This window comes from Scyliorhinus canicula, chromosome 4, assembly GCF_902713615.1.
Source record: "Scyliorhinus canicula chromosome 4, sScyCan1.1, whole genome shotgun sequence".
NCBI lineage: Eukaryota > Metazoa > Chordata > Chondrichthyes > Carcharhiniformes > Scyliorhinidae > Scyliorhinus > Scyliorhinus canicula.
Genome location: NC_052149.1, coordinates 214,685,919 through 214,710,391, shown reverse-complemented (window position 1 = coordinate 214,710,391; position 24,473 = coordinate 214,685,919). Strand labels below are relative to the sequence as shown.

The 24,473-nt window shown below is 46.7% G+C and overlaps 1 protein-coding gene across 22 annotated transcripts in view; it reads left to right on the top strand.

The window, feature by feature from the left end:
* LOC119965371 (teneurin-2-like) overlaps positions 1-24,473 on the top strand; it is a 3,273,255-nt gene that overhangs the window by 3,237,539 nt on the left and 11,243 nt on the right. For all 22 annotated transcript variants that reach the window (XM_038796070.1, XM_038796068.1, XM_038796065.1 and 19 more), the window contains 4 exons: positions 9,087-9,322; positions 11,342-11,638; positions 19,662-21,276; positions 23,766-23,896. In XM_038796070.1, coding sequence (XP_038651998.1) covers positions 9,087-9,322; positions 11,342-11,638; positions 19,662-21,276; positions 23,766-23,896 — 2,279 coding nt within the window. The remainder of the gene's footprint in view (positions 1-9,086; positions 9,323-11,341; positions 11,639-19,661; positions 21,277-23,765; positions 23,897-24,473) is intronic.

Genomic DNA, 24,473 nt, shown 5'->3' with positions numbered 1-24,473 from the left:
TCTTCATCTCTGTATTAAAAGGGAGATGCCTTGTTCTTAAACTGTGTTCACTGGTTCTAATCTCACCCACTAGACAAAACATTCTCCCATAGCCACCCTATCAAGTCCCTTCAGGATCATATCTGCTTCATTCAGATCACCTTTAATTCTTAAAAACTCCAAGAGGTATGGGCTCAACATGTTCAACTTTTCATCTGAAGGTAAGCCCTTCATCCCAAGTGGGAGTTGAATGAACCTTCCCTGAGCTGCTTCTAACAAAATGCTATCCTTTTTCAAATAAGGAGACGGAAATTGTACACAGTTCTCCAGATAAAAATTAAAAATGCTGGAAAAACTCAAAGTCTGGCAGCAAATGAGAGAGAAACAGCGTTTTTGCCCCAATTCCCTAGTTATCTGGACTACATCTGGTTCTTTGGGAATTCTACCTCTTTGCAGCCCTCTTAGCCTGTCCAACTTGCCCTTTCCTAGCAGAGTTAAGAAATGTTCAGTCCCCAGTGTCCTATCTTCAACTGCAAGCAAATTCAGCTGAAACAAAATTCAAAAAGTCTTTCTACCTTAATGGGCCCCCAGTTACTAAGCAATGGTCACATGCTCCTGCTAGATTATTTACTTTTCACACCGTAACCTCCTCTAAATGCAATAGAAGCAGAATTTGAATTGTTCAAAGCCCCCACGCATACAAACATCTTTGTGCAGCATGAATCTAACTATAGGTTTAACTCTTCCTTCCACAAAGACATTACATTAAACTCACTTAAAACTATACCCTATTTCTAATGTTTACCAATACAAATATAAATCCCATAAATCTACCTTTGTTTTCCAAACAGCTACCTCCTTTTGACAACTTATTTTCCAGTTGAGGCTGCAGCACTGATTCATAAGACATTCTGCTAGTCACAGCTTGCCAACCCAGAAAAAAAAGACCCATTTATCTCTACTCTCTGCTTCCTGTTAGCTAACCAATCTTTTATTAATGCTAATACGTTATCCCTTACACTATGAGCTTTTATTTTGTGCAGTAATCTTTGATGTGGCACCTTTTCAAATGCTGTCTGGAAATCCAAGTACACCACATCTATAGGTTCTCCTTTATCTGCTTTGCTTGTTAATGATAATATAATAATCATCGCTTATTGTCACAAGTAGGCTTCAATTAAGTTACTGTGAAAAGCTGCCAATCGCCACATTCCGGCGCCTGCCCAGGGAGGCCGGTACGGGAATTGAACCCGCACTGGTTTGGTTCTGCATTACAAGCCAGCTGTTTAGCCCACTGTGCTAAACCAGCCCCTTACTTCCTCAAAGGACACTAATAAGCTAGTTAAACACAATTTCCCTTTCACAGAACCATGTTGACTCTGTCAGATCCATTACGATTTTTCATGTATCCTGCTCTAACCTGTTTAGCAATACTTCAAGCCCCTTAATTGGAAAAAAAATTGGGGACTCTAAAATTATAAAAGAAAAAAGTAATGGTTCGAGCAATTTCCACCTGACATGTTAGGCTAACTTGCTTATAATCTTCTGCTTTCTCTCCCCCTTCTTTATTGACAGGTGTTACATTGCTATTTTCAAACTGCTTTGACCTTTCCAGAATCTATGCATTTTCTCTAATATCTCTGCAGCTACTTCTTTTAAGATGCTGGAATGCAGACCATCAGGTGTTAGGGAACTTTCAGCCTTTGGCCCAATAGATTTCCCAGTACCTTTTCCCTCGTAATTGTTTTAATTTCCTCTATCCCTTTCACCTGATTTTCAAATATCTTTGGGAGGTTTTCTAGGTTTTCCATGGTGAAGACAAACACAAAATATGTGTCCAACGCTTCTGCCATTTCTTTGTTTCCCATTATTACTTCCCCGATTGATTTCAGTTGGCATATTATAAAAGGGATATTGAGGCACTAGAGAAGGTGCAAAGAAGATTTACAAAAAATCTTGGGTATACACGTGGGTATAAACATGGGTATACACATATGAAAAAAATGACAGACTCAAAAAAGAGGTCAAAGGGTGACCGAACAGATATCTTTAAAATAATTAAGGTTTTGATAAAGTGGATACAGAGAGGCCGTTTTTTCTTGTGGAGAAGAGCATAAGCAATGGCCATCAATATATTTTTTCAAGAACCCCAACAGGGAATTCCAAAAAAAACTTCTTGGGGGCAATTCTCCAAAGTGGAGCGCAAGTGTTCGCGCCGTCGTGAGCGCCGTCGTGAACGTGATGATGGTACGAAACAGGGGAATTCTGTCCCCCACAGGGGGCCAGCATGGCACTGGAGCAGTTCGTGCCACTCCAGCCTCCCTCCCCGGCGGCAAATGGGCGCCGCGCCAAAACGCGCACGCACAGTTGGGCCGCGCCAACCTGCACATGCGCGCGGGACTTCTTTTGCGCGCCGGTCCCGACTCAACATGGCATCGGTGTTCATGGGCCGGCCGCGCAACAAAGTAGGCCTGGGGGAGGGGAGAGGCCGGCCTGCCGATCGGTGGGCACAGATCGCGGGCCAGAACACACCGGAGGCCCCCCCAATGAAGGATCGTTTTTCCCCACCCATCAGGCCCCCCCCCCCCTCCCCCCCCACCGGCCCTTCGCGCAGAGTTCCCACCAGCCGTGACCAGGGGTGAACGGCGGCGGCGGGACTCTGTCTTATCCGCACGGCCGCTTGGCCCATCCGGGCCAGAGAATCGGCGGCCCCGCCGATTCCAGCGGCCCGCGGCCAGCGCCGCATCAAACGCGCCGCTGCAGATGGCGCCGATTCTCTGCACCTCGGAGAATCACGCGCCGCGTCGGGGCCTCATGGCGCGGTTGTGGTGATTCTCCGGCCCGGCGCGGGGCTCGGAGAATCGCCCTCCCCTTATCCCTACAAGTGGTGAAACAAAATACCAAAGGGAGTGGTTGAAGTGAATAGCTTTTTTTGTTCTTTCACGGGATGTGGACGTCACTGGCTAGGCCAGCATTTATTGAGGGTTCAGGAAATGATTTAAAGGGAGTTGAGGGTTATGGAGGGCAGAGAGGAAAATGGAGCTGAGACCACAACCAGATCAGGAAAGGTTATACTGGATGGTGGAGAACGTTCGACAGGCCAAATGGCTCCTAAGTCCAATGTTCCTATGTATTCACCAGCCTCCCAGCCTCTTACTTGCTCATGTAGCGTTAATATTTATTACGTTGGTCCAATTCCATTTCTCATCAATGGTAAACCCCAGGAAGTTGATAGTGTGATGATACATTTTACAATGTAACTAGATAAGTGTCTGAGAGAGAAGGTAACAGAGGGTAACAATGATGGATTTAGGTGAGGAAAGATGGGAGGAGACTCGAGTGGATCATAAACGCCAGCATAGACTAGTTTCCTGCTATTTATCCAATGATATCTAGTAGAAAATTGAGATCAGCAATTTGAAAAATCTGGGCCGCGATTCTCCGCTCCCACGCCGGTTCGGAGAATAGCGGGCCGCGCCGATTTTTCCCGTTACGCCGGTGTGACGCGCTCCCGCTATTCTCCCCACCGGCCAAATGTCCGTGGTCGGGATACTTGCGGAAATCCACAGAGAGTCACCCGACGGAGGCAAAATGGCGACTCTCCAGCACCCCCGCTATTCTCCGGCCCGGATGGGCCGAAGTCCCGACGTCATGACACCATGTCACGACGTCGCCGTCCACACCTGGTTTTAAAAGTCGCCAGCCAGTCGTGCTGGCTGACGAGGAGTGAGGAGGTGAACGGACTGTCCCGGAGTCTCTGCAAACTGGGGACGGCATCCCTGAGAACGCTGCGGCCAATGGGGGAGTGGGGGGGGGGGAGGGAGAAGTGGGGGGGGGACGGAGAAGTGGGAGGGGGGAAGAGAGAGAGGGACAAGTGGGAGGGGAGAGAGGGACAAGTGGGAGGGGGAGGGGGGAGAGGGGGAAGAGAGAGAGGGACAAGTGGGAGGGGGAGGGGGGAGAGGGGGAAGAGAGAGAGAGACATGTGGGAGGGGGGAGGGAGAGCGAGTAGTAGGGGGGTGGGGGAGTGAGTGGAGTGGATGGGTCCGCCCACCCCCGGATGCAACATGTCAGCCACCCTGCCATTGCAGGACGGTCACGAGGACACGGCTGCTGGTTGCCCTGTGGCTTATGGCCACAAGCCACTGACGCACCGGTGAGGAGGATGCATTGTTAACTGCCCGTTGGACGCAGAAAGTGACCAGGGGTTAGGCTGGCCGCGTGTCAGCAGCGCGACCAAGCCACCGGGACACACAGGTATCTCGTGGCAGGCGGCTGCCGAGGTGTCGACTAACCTCCGTCTAACATGTCGTTTCTCTGCCCCCCACCACCCTTCTGTAGGTGAGCACAACGTATTCAAACATAACAGCTATGTTCAGCGCAGTGGTTGGGGCCGCTGCACTGCAGTTGGAGATGGAGCAGCGTCTACAGCCACAACCCGCAGTGGATGCAGGGGCAGCTGCAGCAGCAGAGGGAAGGGCCGAGGAGTTGCCAGTCGTCGAGCAGCACGGGGGGGGGGGGGGGAGGAGGAGGCATTGATGGTGGAGACGAGGCGCCAGAGGCGACTACCGAGGCCTAGGGTTTACCGTCCCCGGATCTCATTCCAGACAATGCCGGACATCACCTGCAGGAGGAGACTCTGGTTGAGCAGAGAGATGGTGACACATATCTGTCACCTCGTGTCGCACCTCACCCCACGTGGAACGGGAGGAGGACACGCGATCCCGGTTGCCGTCAAGGTGACGGTTGCACTGAATTTTTATGCAACCGGCTCCTTCCAGTCTCCGAGCGGGGACCTCTCCGGGATCTCCCAGGCATCGGTGCACAGGTGCATCCGTGATGTGACCGACGCCCTCTATGCCATCGCCGACCGCTACATCACCTTTCCCGAGGACCGAGCAAGTCAAGATTCACGAGCTCGTGGCCGGGATACCGATGGTGCAGGGGGCAATCGATTGTGTTCACGTCCCCATGTGCCCGCCTGCAGGGGACAGGGAGGTGTTCACAAACAGGAGGAGGACATAGTCCATGAATATCCAGGAGGTATGCGACCCCCACATGAAGATCATTCACTTGTGCGCAAGGTTCCCAGGGAGTGTGCATGACTCCTACATACTGGCGCAGTCGTACATCCCCGCTCTGTTTGAGAGACGGCCCCCCGGCTGAGGGCTGGTTGCTGGGCGACAGGGGTTATCCGCTCAGGTCGTGGCTGATGACACCTATACGGAGGCCTCAGACCAATGCGGAGACCCTTTACAACGAGGCCCATGCAGCAACAAGGGGTGTGGTGGAGCGCTGTTTCGGATTGCTGAAAATGCGATTCAGGTACCTGGACCGCTCCGGAGGGGCCCTGCAATACCAGCCTGAGAGGGTGGCTCGCAATGTCGTGGTCTGCTGTGCGCTGCACAACATAGCGATGCAGAGGGGAGAGGAGGAGGAGGAGCAGGAGGAGGTGGAGGAGGAGGTTGGTGGAGTGTCGGGCGCAGCACGCAGACAGGACCCGGGTGCTGGTGATGTCCAGGATGCTGCACGACGGCACCGGCGAGGACAACGGGCACGCAACGCGTTGGTGGCTGCAGGATTCATGCGCCGTGCGCGACTTCCCCGCTGAACACCAACACAACCACCTGCATCGCCAGTCGCACCAGACGGTCAACACACAACTCCCACCACCACCAACCACCCCCTCCCCCTCCCTCCCCGCACCCCCGCTCTGCGTGCACTGCTCCAGTTCTACATCACCCTTATCACTGGGGCCAGACAGTATGGCACGACATTGATGGCTGTGAAAGCGGCTGTGATCAGTGCCATGTTGAATGATGACAGCCCGCTCTGCGATCGGCTGTGAGCTCAGAATCGTGAGCTCAATAGCTGAACCATCCATCTCGGTGGTCGCTGAATTCGTCAGGGACACTCCATCACGTGCCCGCGTGGGGACGCTGTGGGAGGGGGTGGAGGGGGGGGGAAGGGACTACACACCCGGCACCGAAGTTTCACTGCTCGTCAACCCCAGCGGCACTCGGTCACCATCACGATCCCTGTGGCAACGGAAAAATCACAGTCTTACAAGTTAGGTGCAACAGTGAGTTTAATGGTTAACATTATGTACAGATGCCCTAGCCCCTACAACTAATCTGTGCCCTTCACCTGTGCCAACTTACTCTGTGTCCGTCTTCATTGCCTTACGGGCCCTACCACTACGTCTAGGCGAATCCCCAGATAGTACAGCATGAGTGGAGGCGGACTGCTGAGAATTACCCCCTGCGACATTCCTCCCCGTCGGCACTCGTTTCCTGGGCCTTGATGGGCCAGGCTGCTCCGCGGGCGTTTCGGATGACGTGGTGCCACCCTGCTCTGCCTGCTGCCCACCCGATGCATCAGGGATGGGACGGGGGGTGGCCGAGCGTTCCGGGACGTCCCGTGATGGAGTTAATGGGACGGGCCCCGGAACCTCCTCCTCCCTCGGGGAGCCCGGTGGCCCCCGGGCCTCACTGTGGGACGGAGGTGCGAGCGGGGAGGTGCCCCATCGCCCCACCGACACCTGGAGCTGCCAATCCTGGAGGCCTGCAACGGTCTCCACCAGTGTCCGAAGGTTCGCAGAGTCCAGGGAGTTAGACATTCCCGCCAGGGAGTGTGCGACCTCAACCTATGAGTGGGGGGTCCAGTGGGCTGAGTGTGAGGGGAGAGAGGATGGGGGGTCCAGTGGGCTGAGTGTGAGGGGAGAGAGGATGGGGGGTCCAGTGGGCTGAGTGTGAGGGGAGAGAGGATGGGGGGTCCAGTGGGCTGAGTGTGAGGGGAGAGAGGATGGGGGGGGTCCAGTGGGCTGTGTGAGGGGAGAGAGGATGGGGGGTCCAGTGGGCTGAGTGTGAGGGGAGAGAGGATGGGGGGGGTCCAGTGGGCTGAGTGTGAGGGAAGAGAGGATGGGGGGTCCAGTGGGCTGAGTGTGAGGGGAGAGAGGATGGGGGGGTCCAGTGGGCTGAGTGTGAGGGGTGAGAGGAAGGGCTGGGGGGGGGGGGGGGGGGGGTGGGGGGGGTTGTCATGCAGGGTTGTCTCACTTGGTTCTGCACCGCCAACCTCACATTGCGCGACCTCTCGGGTGCCAGATCCCCCAGCAAGGTCCAGAGCCCACTGCTCAAAGGCGGTCGGGGGTGCACTATGGGAGAACCCCTTCCGGTCTTGTTGCACTCCCGGTTGTTGTACGCAGTCTTGTCCTGTTGTGGGGGGGCATAGATAGATCATTACAATTCGGCAGGTATCAGCAGGCCGTTCAGATATTGACACAGGTTGGGGGGAAAGTTGCAGCTAAACCATGGCATCTCTCCAGGGGGTCGCAGCGCTCATATGGGCCTGTGACAACTTTGTTAACCACCCTCCACTCACTCTCGCCCCCCCTCCCCCTTCCCCTCGTGCCCTGGGGGGGAGGTGGGTGATGAGGGACTTGGGGGCGGGGGGGTTGTTGTGACCCGGGAGCACCCTCTTGGCACTTACCCTGGCAGCCCTGGTGAGGTCGTGGAGCTTCTTCCGGCACTGCTCCCCAGACCGAGGTGTCTGCCCCACAGCACTCACTGCCGTGCCCACCTCACGCCAGGCCCGTCGCACGACACTGGTAAGTTGGCGATGCCCTCTTCTAGGGCAAATGATGCTCCTCCGCTGCTCCACGGCATCGAGGAGGGTCTCCAGGTCACTCTCTGCGAACCTCGGGGCGGCCCTCCGTGGCTCCGTCATCCTCCCATTAAGTCTGCTGACCTGGTCGCCCGTGCCTTTTTACGACGCGGAGCGGCGTCATACCGACGTCATTCGTGCGTCGCACCATTCTGGCGTCATCGCCCACGTGTTTCCCGCGGCCCCGCTCCTAGCCCATTTCCGGGGCCTGAATCGCTCGGGAACGGGGCCGTGGGGAGCCGTTGTGAAACTCGGCCGAGTTCACGACGGCGTTGCCAATTATTTCCGGGTGCGGAGAATTCTGCCCCTGGTATTTGTGGTCTATTTTGTATCATTTCTAGTAAAGGTTGGCTTACGCATCAGTTTGATTCTGTGTGGAGTTTGCACATTCTCCCTTTGTCTGTGTGGGTCTCACCCAAACAATCCAAAAAGATGTACCCCATGGTAGGTGGATTGGGCACGCTAAATTGCCCTTTAATTGGGGAAATAAAAGAATTGGGTACTCTAAATTTATTTATTTTAAAACATCTGTTTGATGTATAGTGGAAGATTATTGTACAAATCTCCCTTCACTGTTAACTCTAAACCTTTGCTGATTTTATATTAAAGGAGTGAAAGAATAAAAATGCTTGGTTCAGTGATAATGTTCTACTTGTTCTTTAGCATGCAATATAAATATGGTTTGATCATTCTTATTGAACTACTTCAATTTTATTAATAATCTATACAGTTTGGACATCCTGAATCCATTCTTGCTGTGCAATTAGAATCTCAACTACTTCTCAGTAAATCCTGGGCTGAAAAATCCTAGGATCACTACAGTGCTGAAGGAGGAAATTTGGCCCATCAAGTCTGCACCAACCCTCTGAAAGAGCACCCTATCTAGGCCCACTCCTCTGCCATATCCCCGTAACCCCACCTAACTCGCACATCTTTGGATACCAAAAGGCAATTTAGCATGGCCAATCCACATAACCTTTGGATCTGCACATCTTTGGATTGTGGGAGGAAACCGGAGCACCTGTAGGAAGCCAAGCAGACACTGGGAGAACATGCAAACTCCACACTGCTCATTCATTGTTCCTTATGCAGTATAATTCCCTTAATTTTGATACAAATGCTTGTCTGTATTTGAAACCGGGGGAAAAAATTGAAGGATCGTCGCCGGAAAAAACCCAAAATGAAATATTGAGCCGCTCAAAAGATATCTTTGCATGGTGTGTGATGCAAATTAGACTCAAAGGCTTATATGGAACGAAATACCAGCACTGAATCTTCCTTGCATAATTTACTTGCCTTGCAGGTTTCAGCTTATGTATTCAATGTCAGTTGATTTATTCTAAGAGACCACCAGTGCTACAGTGTCTTCTCTAACCAGCTGTTTTCAAAATGTTAACTGGTAATTGTTAGCGTGAACAGATTTCTCATTGCTGGAATTCTCTCCCCAGATCAAGTGAGGAACAGTTACCAGCTTTGCAACAATGGCACCCTTCGAGTGATGTATGCCAACGGAATGGGTGTCAGCTTTTACAGTGAACCTCATATTCTTGCTGGGACCATAAGTCCAACTGTCGGGCGACGCAATATCACTCTGCCAGTGGAAAATGGACTGAACTCAATTGAATGGCGCCTCAGAAAGGAACAGACCAAGGGAAAAGTGACCATGTTTGGACGGAAACTTAGGGTAGTTCATTGTAAACATGTGAATTATAAATTGTAGGGATCAAAAATTATTTTGGCTTTGAAATTCCATGGTATGGTTTCAGTGTTTCTGTTTTTTTAAGACTTCTGAAATGTTTGCGCCTTTTAAGCACCTTTTGCAATGTCACATGCCTGCAGGGAAATTTAGCCACATTTCAAGCCACAGCTGACTACTATTGTCTATTGTCCCTGATATGTCCGCATTCGGTTACATGGTGGCCACGTGTTCTTCCAGCTGATGGCACAGTTCAGCATCTAACTCTTGACAGACCCAGGCCCCAAAAATACATACCCCTATAGTTATTGCCCCAAAAGTGTGACAAAGCTCACAGAAATGGGTGGCGATTGCAGTTGGTAAGATATCAAGCGGGCAATGCTCTTGCCCGGCATGCCTTCTCTCCTGCATAGAAGCATGTCATGCTGCTATGGAGATGTGTCTGAAGAACCATTCGTCAGAACTGGTATTGGGCATTCAGATCTACTGGCAATGGCATTGTGCTCTGCTGTCACAACTTCATCAGAATTAATTTCAACGTAATCTCCAGACACAAGTATGTGGATGGCCACAGATGGCCACAGAGTACAATTCATAGAATCTAACAAGCTTGCCATCCCTATAGCCATCCGTTTCTACTAAGCACAGCAGCTCCAATGATTCCCATTGGCAAATTGGTATCATGAAAGGGAACTTGGGCCAGAAAATAAATTAATTAACAGCAACTAGCACAAAAGCTCATTTCAACTCAAATGCCAGCAGGAAATAAATTGAAAACATTAATGGTCAGCCCATGAATGGCCACCAGCACTAATTGTGAGCTAATTAAAGATTCTTTCATCTGCACAAGCCACTAAAGCCTTCCTTGCTGTCAGATTTCCTCACTGCAGTGAAGATTTGAGATTTAGTCTGGTCACTGGAACCGTAATGGAGGAGCATCTTTCCTAGCCTCCAATGCTGTAATGAAGACCTGCCTGGCTTTAAATGGAAAAATAGATCCCTCGCCCAAGCCTGACCAGAAATGTGATCGGGATCAAAACCTGGTCAAACTGATTTCCTACGTAACTTAGAACACAGGAAAAGGCTATGCAACTCAACAGATCCATGCCAGGCTGTTACATCCACACTCCAAGTCCAATTGTAGATGGAAATACAGGCCACCAAAGTGATTTGCATGGACTCTGGGGTGAAATTTGCCTTCAGCCGTAGTGCCAAATGGAAACTGGTGAATCGCCAGCACCTTCTCCACTCAACACAATTGTTAATGCATTTCACATACTCTTGTCGTCATTTCGCCCAAATGAAAAACATATTCTGACTAAGTACAGGGAATAGAAACTCCGGATTCTGTGGTTTGGCCACTAGTAGAAACAAAAGATCATCAGGCATTGACTCATTCTTTCATTTCTCCTTTCAGTGGAATCACAGGTAAATACCCATTTTATACACAGTATGCCGTGGCTGCCATGAACGCAATTTCTCTTTTAAAACAAAACAAAATAGTGTTATCTTGGCAATTTACTTCCTTTGGATAACAAAATTACTTCTTCAAGACCCTTGGTGCCGTGTTTCTCTGCCACATTACTTCATGTTTCCATGTTTTGTACTTGCAGAAAATAATTTTCTCCTTGAGTATAATGTATGCAACACTTTTTTCAAAAGCTATGAAGAAAGTAAGGCGTGATTCCTTTAAAATTTCATATGAACGAACTTTGGAGAAAAATTGATAATTAAGTTGTTAATTGTGGTGTTCATGCTCATTAGCAAAGGCTGAATGCATTGCAGTTTCTTTGAACTCATGCCAGATTGCAATCACTTAAATCATATTGATGATAATGTCATTTGAAAGCTTTCTCCTTTATTGGCAAAGGCACAAAATTCAATCATCTACGCCAGGCATAAGCCATTATAATTAAAATGAAATAAATTGCCCCAGTAATCCCACATGTGGTCTGTTTTAAGTAAAGAGAGACACATTTATGATTGTGATTCTTTAATTTTATACAGTTGCATGGACGAAACTTGCTTTCCATTGATTTTGATCGCAATTCCCGGACAGAGAAGATTTATGATGATCATCGAAAATTCACATTGAGGATTATTTATGATACATTGGGTCGCCCCACAATCTGGCTTCCAAGCAGTGGCCTAGCTGCAGTTAATGTCTCTTATTCGTCTAGTGGGAAAGTAATTGGAATTCAACGCGGTGCGATGAGCGAGAAAACCGATTACGATGAACAGGGCAGGATAATATCCCGAATTTTCTCTGATGGAAAAGTCTGGAGCTACGCTTACCTTGACAAAGTACGTTTAGATGTAATTAGCTCTGTTATCATTAATACCACATTAGTTCTTCCAGGTTCCCTTCATTTGCCTTGCAGCTGTTTTAGATAATGTGAACAATAAGTAAGATTGTGAAGCTTGAAAATTATCATGTAATAGTACATTGGTTGAAAGTGCAAGATTTGCTTTACTTTGAAATGCAGCAGAGTTTATTGCACTACTTGTTTATCCCTGTGAAGAATGATAGGTGTCTCATTTCTCCCTGTGAACAGCAGCAAAGTTGCTCTACATTTTATTGTCAATCATGAAAATTTAGCAGCTACCCTCACTGTCACATATGCACTTGACCAAATTGTGAATTTTTATGTAAAGTAGTACTGTAGGTGGTACGATGGATCCATAGAGTTTGGAATATACAGTTGGAACTTCCGAAATGCAGGATAGTATTAACCCCGACACAATGGATAATGTTAAAGTGGCAAGGTGATAACCAAGTGGAGTGGATTCTCCGTCCGTGATGGATCTCGGGCGAAATTCTCCGACCTCCACGACGGGTCAGAGAATAGCGGGAGGGCCTTCCCGACATTTTTCCCGCCCTCCCGCTATTCTCCCCCACCCCCCGCCCAACTCCCGACCCGAATCGCTGCCGCCGTTTTTTTACGGCCGGCAGCGATTCACAGCTGTTCGATGGGCCGAAGTCCCAGCCCTTTACGCCGTTTTTACGAACGGCAAACACACCTGGTCTGGCCGTTCGTAAAAACGGCGTCACAAACTCGCTTTTCATAACCATGGCACCGATTGGCACGGCAGTACCACGGCCGTGCCAAGGGTGCCATGGACCCGCGATCGGTGGGCATCGATCGCGGGCAACGGGCCCGATGCCCGCGCACTCTTTCTCCTTCCGCCGCCCCGCAGTATCCATTCGCGGGGCGGCTGAGGGGCAACCCGGCCCGCGCATGCGCGGGTTTCGCGCAAATACGCGATGACGTCATCCGCGCATGCGCGGGTTGGAGTCTTCCAATCCGCGCATGCGCGGCTGACGTCATATGACGCGTCAGCCGGCGCTAACTCCGGCAAGCGGGCTTAACGATATTCGTTAAGCCCGTCATGCCGGAGCCTACGGCGTCGGGCTGCTAGCCCCGACCGGGGACCAGAATCGGTTCCCGGTCGGGAAGGGGCGCGCTGGCGTCAAACCCGCCTGGGTTTGACGCCAGCTTTACGATTTCTCCCGTTTTGGGAGAATCGCGCCCCTCATCTTTCATCCCAGGTCTAAACCTTTCATCCTAAGCTCCGAGACAGGAGCATTTAATTATGGGATGATGCATATTCTGCTTTTGTCGTTTGAACTTTGAATTATTAACCTCAAAATTACAATTCGTAAGCATTTGGGCATTTGTTTGGGTTGCCTAACTGATTGGATGACTTTGGTCTGATTATTTCTTGCCAATTGTGAAACCTGTCTCTTGACTCGTGAACAGCAAGGAATGGCAATAAATTATTTTTTAATACCTCCAATTTACCTGAGTCAAATAATGTTTCCAGGTCCCACCCTCAGGTGTTAACGGGGTTGTTTGAGGTCCTTCCAGTTTGTCAATTAGATTTGAACGGCAATTGCCGTCCAGGGATGGCAGGACTGTCATATGAGGAGAGATTGACTAGGTTGGGATTGTTCTCGCTGGAGTTCAGAAGAATGAGGGGGGATCTCATAGAGACTTATAAAATTTAAACAGACAGGGTAGATGCAGAGAAGATGTTACCAATGATGGGTGTGTCCAGAAACAGGGGTCACAGTCTGAGGATTCAGGGTTAACCATTTCGGACAGAGATGAGGAGACATTTCTTCACCCAAAGAGTGGTGAGCCTGTGGTATTCATTACCACAGGAAGGAGTTGATGCTAAAACATTGAATATATTCAAGAGGTGGCTGGATATAGCACTTGAGGAGAATGGGATCGAAGGCAATGGGAAGAAAGCAGGATTAGGCTATTGAGTTGGATGATCAGCTATGATCATGATAAATGGCGGACCAGGCCCGACGAGCCATAAGGTCTCCTCTCGGTTGCCATGTCCCTTTATTGCCCTGTTCTTTATCACATATAATATGATTCTTAAATAATGACTTGGTCCCTGCTTGGTAATTAGAATATTTAATGGTAACAGGAATATGTAATAATGGGGACCTAATGTGCAATTATTCATCCAGTGGAGGTACATATGCAAATTTCATAGGAGGTGGAGTAGGGCTGACAACCGCTCTTCATCATAGAGAAGTAATAGAGTTGGCTGACACCGTGTAGCACAAGTAGTTTTGAGGATTCTGCCATCTTCTATCTTCTATGTATCTATGTATTCTGAGGAGAAAGTTGTGTACACTGCTTGTATCACACATTTTCCATCAGGTCATCAGAATTAAAAATTCCAATTTTGATTTCTGCTCACAAGGCACTGTTGTAGATAAAATAGATTACCAAGCAAGTCAACCAAATCCATCAACTTTCCATGCTGATCGGTGATACGGTGGTTAGCACTGCTGCCTCACAGTGCCGAGGACCCGGGTTCGATCCCGGCCCCAGGTCATTGTCCGTGTGGAGTTTGCACATTCTCCCTGTGTCTGTGTGGGTCTCACCCCCACAATCCAAAAAGATGTGCAAGGTAGGTGGATTGGCCACATTAAATTACCCCTTAATTTGAAAAAACTAATTGGATACTCTAAATTTATTTATTTTTTAATTTCCATGCTGACTACTTATCTGGGGCACTTCCTCGTTGCCTGAAGGCTTTGGCTCCCCAGCATTTCAATAATACCCAATGGATTTTCCCAGAATTTCACGCAGTGGTTCAAAGAACCTTTACAAGAATCACCTTTGCTCACCCCCATGTCACGAATGTCAGAATCCTCAAAACTACTTGTGCTACACGGTGTCAGCCAACTCTATTACTTCTCTATGATGAAGAGCGGTTGTCAGCCCTACTCCACCTCCTATGAAATTTGCATATGTACCTCCACTGGATGAATAATTGCACATTAGGGCCCCATTATTACATATTCCTGTTACCATTAAATATTCTAATTACCAAGCAGGGGCCAAGTCATTATTTAAGAATCATATTATATGTGATAAAGAACAGGGCAATAAAGGGACATGGCAACCGAGAGGATATCTGGCATTAGGTTACTGCTCATGTGAAAGGTGAATATCAAAACATTCTGAGATGCATGTTTCCTTGTAACCTGCAGTAGCATTGTATATGAGGAAGGGGGTCAGAATTCATTACAGGCTTTGGGGAAACTGAAGCCTAGAGGGTGGGGATGACTGAATGTGGGCATGACACAGGTCCTCTCTTGAAATCATATGCTCATCCTAATTTGCAGATAATACTCTATTATTTATAGATAAATCGAAAAATAGTCAGATGAAATGTTTAAAATTTCACTGCAGTTCAGGTGAAGGAACTGTATGATGCAAAACTGATGAGCTCCAGTTACTGCATTGACGGGAAAATGCAACTACATTGCGGATTCTGTTAGAAATATAGATGAAGGAACTTGTATCAGTATAAAAATGACAAAAATGTGACAACAGGTTTGAAGGTTTTTGCAGACAGTAATTGTGGGTAGATGTGACATTTATGATACATTATGAGTAGTGCGATTTTCTATTTTGTGCTAACTATGCTATTAGGAATAGCTCTGTTAAGGCAATGACGTGCAGTTTTGGTGTTCTCATGTTTACTGAATGGAATAGAAAGAAATAGGTTTAATTCCCAATCCATGCAATCCATGCAGCAATGCACAAGCTGCTGGTCTCTGATTGGCCAGCTGCTCTCGGGAAGGAGAGGAGGTGGTGAAGTTCTGCCTGCTGCTGCCCAGTTAAGTGCCTGAGAGGTACTTGACATAGCGGGCCTTCCCTAAAGGTGGCAACCCGAGATCTCAGCAGCTTTCCAACAAATGGACGAGACCTCCAAATTCCCCCCTTATTTCAAATCTCTGCTGCTGAAAAAGCAGAGGTGTCCACATGCTGCAAGACCCCCCATCATTGTTGTGGTGCCATTGCTGTTTGTCATTTTTATAAATGACCTAGAGGAGGGCGCAGAATGTTGGGTGAGTAAATTTGCAGATGACACTAAAGTCGGTGGAGTTGTAGACAGTGCGGAAGGATATTGCAGGTTACAGAGGGACATAGATAAGCTGCAGAGCTGGGCTGAGAGGTGGCAAATGGAGTTTAATGTGGAGAAGTGTGAGGTGATTCACTTTGGAAAGAATAACAGGAATGCGGAATATTTGGCTAATGGTAAAATTCTTGGTAGTATGGATGAGCAGAGGGATCTCAGTGTCCATGTACATAGATCCCTGAAAGTTACCACCCAGGTTGATAGGGTTGTGAAGAAGGCCTATGGTGTGTTGGCCTTTATTGGTAGAGGGATTGAGTTCTGGAGACATGAGGTCATGTTGCAGCTGTACAAAACTCTGGTACGGCCGCATTTGGAGTATTGCGTACAGTTCTGGTCGCCTCATTATAGGAAGGACGTGGAAGCTTTGGAACGGGTGCAGAGGAGATTTACCAGGATGTTGCCTGGTATGGAGGGAAAATCTTATGAGGAAAGGCTGATGGACTTGAGGTTGTTTTCGTTAGAGAGAAGAAGGTTAAGGGGTGACTTAATAGAGACATACAAAATGATCAGAGGGTTAGATAGGGTGGACAGTGAGAGCCTTCTCCCGCGGATGGAGGTGGCTAGCACGTGGGGACATAGCCTTAAATTGAGGGGTAATAGATATAGGACAGAGGTCAGATGTAGGTTTTTTACTCAAAGAGTGGTGAGGCCATGGAATGCCTTACCTGCAATAGTAGTGAACTCGCCAACATTGAGGGCATTTAAAAGTTTATTGGATAAGCATATGGATGATAATGGCATAGTGTAGGTTAGATGGTCTTTTGTTTTTGACTTCCCATGTCGGTGCAACATCGTGGGCCGAAGGGCCTGTGCTGCGCTGTATCGTTTTATAAAAAAAAACTGCAAAGAGACATGAGCTATCAGCTGATCAGTATAAAGGTTGCTTGGTTTACCTTCTCTGTAGCATGGAGACGACATTACCTTCTTTCAGTGTCTCCCTAAACTGAGATGATATAAGGAGCAAGGAGCAGAACAAATAGGAGGTGTGCACTTCCCATAAGAATATTGATGGACATGACGAAACTTAATAATTCTCCCCGGATATAGTGGCCATTTCAGAAGTAAAATCTTTGATTTATTAAACTATGTCTGCATTAAAAAAATGCGACACTTACTGATTTATTGGTCAACATTTCTACATGCTTCATGCAGCATCTACTGTCACAAGCAAAGTGTGTCAAAGCTATTGGAATGTGGGGCTGGGGAACATGATTGTATAAAAACATGTGTTGAACCCCTGTGGAACTGGGATTCAGCATTTCCTGGTCCCCAGTCAGTGCTACATGGGGCCCACTTGGAAGAACGGCCTGCTGATATTTAAAACCTGAACCTGATCTGAGATTATATCCAATTTCCCTCCAGGTACCTGCGCGAGTGCTGCTGATCTCTAGTTGGTTCCAGCATAATTGAAATCAGGACTCACTGTGTTGTGAAACTTTGAATGTGAAACAGTGTCCTGCCAGTTGATAATATAGCACATTATTATTCTAACATAATGTATTAATGGGGACCCAAATAGCTTCCCACTTTCCTGTCTTCTACCATTCACATTTTTACAGTGTTTCTATTTTCCGCAATTAATCATTCAAACTCACCTGATTACATTTTCCACCTAGAAAACACAAGGGACACTCGTGAAGTTAACTAATTCAGAGGAGAACAATTGCTCAATCACAAAAATGGAGCATCATCATCATAGGAATGGGAGAAAGTGTGACAGGGAACACTTGGTAGATAACATTACGCTGCAGAAATATCCAACTTGCTTGTTAAAAAGTACACTTTTGACCTCCTGTTGAGGTAGATTTGCCGAGATCTTATTGAATGGAGGAACACACACGGTGGGCATATTATGGCCTCCTCTTGTTCCTATTTCTCATTTTTAGGTATTTTTATTTGTATTTTTAGGTATTCTTTGGAATTTCCATTCTGTCAGATGATTTGGTGAACTACTTTCCAGTTAACTCCTATGCTAAATTATTAAAAACGTACTGGCAGTCTGGTAATAAATACATAGTCTTGATCATATTAGTATATGGTTCCACACTGAGAGTATAAACCAAACCGGATTAAAGCAGAAGGGAAACTCTCTTTAATAAAATAAAAGTTCAAAGGCAGTTTACGCTGAAACCCCAAAAAGCCCTGGCTTCTACTTCAAATGCTCTATTTCAGAGCATTTATGGTTTTAGCTCTCCCAATAAAGTGGAACTTGTAATCCAGGTGGATCTCTTTACGCTCTAGGGTCAATAATGGAAACCATGGCCTGGAGGTTTAGTTAAAGGAGATGATATAGAGTTTCTCACAGATGAAATTCATAAGACAGTGGACTGAAAGAAACCCCTATTCCACACTGAATTCTTTACAGTACAGATTTTACTTTTGTACCAAAGTCAAACGACTGTTGAAACTTGAAAGGTCCATGGAATTTTAAGAGTTATAAACATGTTCTTGGGAGTGCCAGCTGTTTATTATGAGCTTATGGGTGCAAACGGGCTGTTTAGCTCACTGGGCTAAATCGCTGGCTTTGAAAACAGACCAAGGCAAGCCAGCAGCATGGTTCGATTCCCGTAACAGCCTCCCCGAACAGGCGCCGGAATGTGGCGACTAGGGGCTTTTCACAGTAACTTCATTTGAAGCCTACTCGTGACAATAAGCGATTTTCATTTTTCATTTCATTCAAGGATCACAAAGCCCAATATTCACTTTGCATTTCTTTGTAAGTGTAACACATGATTAACTTTTTGGACAAGTTTACAAATGGACTAACAGTATGTGGTTCAATGTCCTTATCATAGAATAATACAGGACACAAGGAGGCCATTTGACTCATCGGGCTGGATTCTCTGGCCGAATCCACCCGAAGAATCCTGCCCGAGGTATATGGAGTTCTCCATTGTACGCAACTTGCCCGTGGCGTTCTTGAGGCGGGCGGGGGAAGGAGAATCCAGCCCATCATGTCTGTGCTGTCATTTTGGATTTGAGTTTATTGTCACGTGTACCAAGATACGGAGAAAAGTATTGTTCTGCCTCCAGTCCAGACAGATCGTTCCATACATGAAAAAGCATAAGACATACGATAGATACACAATGTAAATGCATAGACACAGGCATCAGGTGAAGCATACGGAATGTAGTACTACTCGGTACAGAAGATGTGTGGAGAGATCAGTTCAGTCCATTAGAGGGTCATTCAAGAGTCTGGTAACAATGGGGACTAAGCTGTTTTTTGCATCTGTTAGTGGCAAAGGTATCCAATTTTGGCAGACTAAGAGTCCCATTCATCTTCCTTTTCCCCCCTTCAAGTATTCATTCAATTTCTTTCCAAAAATTATTATTACGCATGCTTCCTCTACCCAGTGCACAATAAGAAAATCACAAAATCATGGGTTATGACTTAACTGCCAGTTTCTTTACTTTCGCAGAAAACTTTTTTAATACCTGGCTGCAAGTTGTTGAACAGCATAAACCAGAATAGCTGTATGTTCAATCCAAAGTCAGTTTTGAATTAGTTGATCTCATCGAGTCACAGTAGAGATGCTACTAATGTCTCTCAGTTAAAGGAAGAAAACTGTATAACCCAAATTCTCATTGATTATTGCTCTACAAAGACACCCCCCTAGAAGTGAGTTTTGTGCGTCCATGGAGTAAGGGGACAGAATCAGTTGTGGTGCTTGCTCCCTTGTGGTTGAATGACACAGCATCACAAATGATAGTTGGTCACCAAATGGCACTGTTAGACGATAAGCATTTGGAAAATTATATCATAGCCAAAATTAATATTTTCAAGGAACATGAAGGGGTTGTCAGAAAATTGGGAGGAAAAGTATACTTTCTTTATTCAATTTATAAGCCTTTTTCTTTTCTTTTGCAGTCTATGGTGTTACTTCTCCAGAGTCAACGTCAGTACATCTTTGAATTTGACCAGACAGATCGTCTCCATGCAGTCACAATGCCCAGTGTAGCCAGGCATACCATGTCAACTCATAATTCTGTTGGTTACATCCGCAATATCTACCATCCTCCCGAAAGCAACGCATCGATGATCTTTGATTTCACAACGGAAGGGCGAATACTGAAATTTGCCTACTTGGGCACTGGACGTCAGGTCTTCTACAAATATGGAAAGTTATCAAAGCTCTCCGAGGTCCTTTATGACAGTACTGCTGTCACCTTTGGTTATGATGAGTCAACAGGTGTGCTCAAAATGGTCAACTTGCAAAGTGGGGGGTTCTCATGCACAATCCGCTACAGGAAATTTGGTCCTCTGATTGACAGGCAAATCTATAGATTCTCTGAGGAAGGCATGGTAAATGCACGGTTTGATTACACGTATCATGATAACAGCTTTCGAGTTGCCAGCATGAAGCCCATTATCAGTGAAACACCACTTCCTGTTGACCTGTACCGTTATGATGAGATATCGGGGAAAGTTGAACATTTTGGGAAGTTTGGAGTAATATATTATGATATAAATCAGATCATTACCACAGCTGTGATGACCTTGAGTAAGCATTTTGATACTCATGGGCGCATCAAAGAGGTTCAGTACGAGATATTCAGGTCACTCATGTACTGGATGACAGTTCAATATGACAGCATGGGGAGAGTGATCAAAAGAGAGATTAAGCTCGGCCCTTATGCCAATACCACCAAATACACATATGATTATGATGGAGATGGGCAGTTGCAGACTGTTGCTGTGAATGACAAAGGAACCTGGCGCTATAGTTATGACTTAAATGGCAACCTGCATCTGTTGAACCCAGGAAGTAGCATTCGTCTCATGCCATTACGCTATGATCTTCGAGACCGGATTACCCGACTGGGAGATGTACAATACAAGTTGGATGAAGATGGCCTTCTTTCTCAGCGAGGCTCTGATATATTTGAGTACAACTCCAAGTGTCTGCTTACCCGCGTTTACAGCAAAACCAATGGATGGAGTGTGCAATATCGCTATGACGGTTTGGGACGCAGAGTCTCCAGCAAAACCAATTTTGGTCAGCATTTGCAATTCTTCTATTCAGATCTGAACAACCCAACTAGGGTAACCCATGTTTATAATCACTCCAGTTCGGACATCACTTCCCTTTATTATGACCTCCAGGGTCATCTCTTTGCCATGGAGATCAGCAGTGGAGAAGAATTCTACATTGCTTCAGACAACACTGGGACACCTTTGGCAGTCTTCAGCAGTAGAGGCCTAATGATCAAGCAGCTTCAGTATACTGCCTATGGTGAAATTTATCATGATTCTAACCCAGATTTCCAACTAATAGTGGGATTCCATGGTGGCTTGTATGACTCTCTGACTAAGTTGGTACACTTTGGCCAGAGAGACTATGATGTCTTAGCTGGACGTTGGACAGCTCCTGATTACTCCATATGGAATGATATTGGCAAAGATCCTGCCCCCTTTAACTTATACATGTTCAAAAACAACAACCCTCTTAGTAACGTGCATGATGTTGAAGATTACGTTACAGGTAAGATTGGCAAGATCTACGAAAAGATTTGTTTCTTGGGGTCCGTTTACAAGATTGAAGGAGCTGGGAGCGAAGTATGGGCTGGAGCAGGGGGAAATATTTAGATACATGCAAGTTTGATACTTTGCCAGAAAGGAGATACAGAGCTTCCCAGGAGAGCCGGCTTCCACATTGCTGGAGGAGGTGCTGACACAGGGGGACTGGAGAAGGGTGTAGTATCGGCGATTTACGGGGTTATTTTGGAAGAGGAGAAGGCGCCGCTGGAAGGGATCATGGTAAAGGGGGAGGAAGAGTTGGGAGAAGGTATGGAGGAGGGGTTCTGGTATGAGTTGCTCTGGAGGATGACCGCCTCCACCACGCGTGCGAGGTTGGGGCTGATACAGCTGAAGGTGGTATGTAAAGCACACCTTATAAGGGCGTGGATGAGCCGGCTCTTTGAGAGGGTAGAACATGTGTGTGAACATTGCGGGGGGGCCCTGCAAACCATGTTCATATGTTTTGGTCCTGTCCAAAACTGGAGGATTACTGGAAGGAGGTGTTTAGGGTAATCTCTAAAGTGGTGGACGTGAAACTGGGCCCGGGCCCTCGGGAGTCCATATTCGGAGTGTCGGGTCAGCCGGGGTTGGAAACGGGCGCGGAGGCAGATGTTACAAGATTGAAACGTTTTTCTGGAAACGGGTGCGGAGGCAAGTGTTGCCTCGTTGATTGCACGAAGGCGGATCCTGTTGGGATGGAGATCAACCTCGCCACCTTGGCGTGGCGGGGGGACCTGATGGAATTCTTGACTCTTGAGAAGGTCAAATTTGAATTGAGGGATTCTGCAATTCATTATGCACTTTCGATAATTGGATTACATCGAACATTGTGGGGAGGGGGCGGTCTGGGAGGGTTTGGGGGAGGGGGACTGTATCTGTTAATGGTGAATATGGGTGATTCCTGATTCCTTTTTGTCATTTGTTTATGTTCACATGCGGGCTAATGTTTTGGGTGTTTGGTGGGAGGGTGAGTTCGTTGTTATTGATTCGAGGATTGATATTGCATTCGTTACTGATTATTGTTTATTGTTGGGTATAAATTTGGGAGAAAATGTGAAAAAGGAGGAGAATAAAAATATTTATAACAAAAAAGATTGGCAAGATCGTCGACAAGTTGAAAACATTAACAAAGTGCTTCATCCACATATCTCACATTACAAAGAACTTCAAAGTCATTTCAAACTATTGGCAAAGTCTGTTAAAGAAGTACTAGTATGTAACAGGATAATTCATTAATTGGTACACATTGATCTCAACAGAAAGAAAATGTTTTTTAGATGTGTATAATACGTGGCCACAAAACTACATGTTGTCTGTATAGTGCTCCAATAAATGTCATATTCATTAATTGCAGCATTTGGTTGAAAAAAAATTTTTAAAACACATTTTTGATTTTTCTATTTGTGGCTGAATCTGGCTGTTCAGAGTGAGGATACTCTCACATGGGCGTATATGTTGGAGGAAATGGAACACTTTCTCCGCACTCTTTTCAATTGGAGTGTGGGTTTGAGACATGACAATTCACGATTGCGCATTGATAATGTGCCTTAGTTTCAGAAGTACTCATCCATTAGAATACAATATTCTCCATTCAGGCATCTTAGTGGTCTTTTCTTTGAGACAGTTACTTCAATTATATTAGGCACTAAATTGCAACAACTGTTTACTGCAGGGTTGGCAAATAAGGGAACTTACAAAATACTGGCGGAGAAATGTACCGTATTTTTCCGTGGTTAAGTCAATGTGGTGTTGAAGTTGAATTGATTAAATTTCCAATTTTCCCGAATTCCAGTGATATATACATCAAAGCGATGTCTAAGACCAGACTGGAAAAATGTTTCAATTGAAATATTTTATTTGAGATTGCATAAAACGCAAACGCCACGACTGATTATTATTAAAATGTGTCATTCCAAAGTCTGTAACTATATGTCTGGCCTTCACACGGAGCTGAACTGTATTTAACCCACAGCAGGCAGCTCATTATGTCAAGACTCCTCCAATTTCTGTTTGATGTTAATTCACCTGGCTGTAGATCCACACTTTGCGGTTTTGTTTCCACTTGGCTGTGGACAACGCATCTTTCATCGTGTGCCAGTCCCGAACATTTTTCTCGCTCACTCCGTATTTACGCTGTTTGTGGAAACAGGAGCCATGTTTTCTTCTGCATATTTCATGACTCCCAGCTTGAACGCTGCTGTATAGGATTGATGTGACCTGACTGGAGGCATTTTGGTTTGAGACATTGGGTTTGCTTGGATTTGTTTATAAGGCTTCAGCATCGAAAATCCACTTAAACAGTAGATAAATCTAAGCAGCATATAAGACAAGGCCTGATCTTTTGAAGAGAAAAGCCTAATTTTACACACTGAAAAATATGCTATATTTGAACATCCAGTTTAAATTATGTATATCAGTCTATGTTCATCCCAGTTTAATTCTGTCTTCCTGCAGATGTTAAAAGCTGGCTTGTGATGTTCGGATTTCAGCTCTACAACATTATTCCTGGATTCCCTAAACCAGCTGTTCGTTTTGCAGCACCGCCTTATGAACTAGTGGAGAGCCAAGAGCGTGATAATGTACAGGTATGGGACAAACCAAAGTGAAATCATCATTATTTGTCTGCTTGTCCATGTACTCTCATCGCTGTCTGTCTGTCTGTCTACCAGCTTGTTCACATCTCCGGTCTTATATCTTTCCAATTGCCTCTCCGCCTGTGTTATCGTATGCCCATTTTTCTGTCCATATACTTGTCTTCTCTCACGTCCGACAGTTAAGGACAAAAATTAGCAAGCCAACAAATACTTAAAATCAAATACATTCATTGGGCGGCACAGTGGCACGGTAGTTAGCACTGTTGCCTCACAGCTCCAGGGACACGGGTTCAATTCCAGCTCGGGTGTCTGTCTGTGTGGACTTTGCGCTTTCTCCCCGTGACTGTGAGTTTCCTCCGGGTGCTCCAGTTTCCTCCCACTGTCCAAAGATGTGAAGGTTGGGCAGATTGGCCGTGCTAAATTGGGATAGGGCGGAGGCTTGGGCTTAAGTAGGATGCTCTTTCCAAGAGCCAGTGCAGACTCGGTGGCCCCGGTGGCCTCCTTCTGCACTGTACGATTCTATAATTCTGTATCTTTAATAGAGAACCAAATATCGGTTTTCTATAAC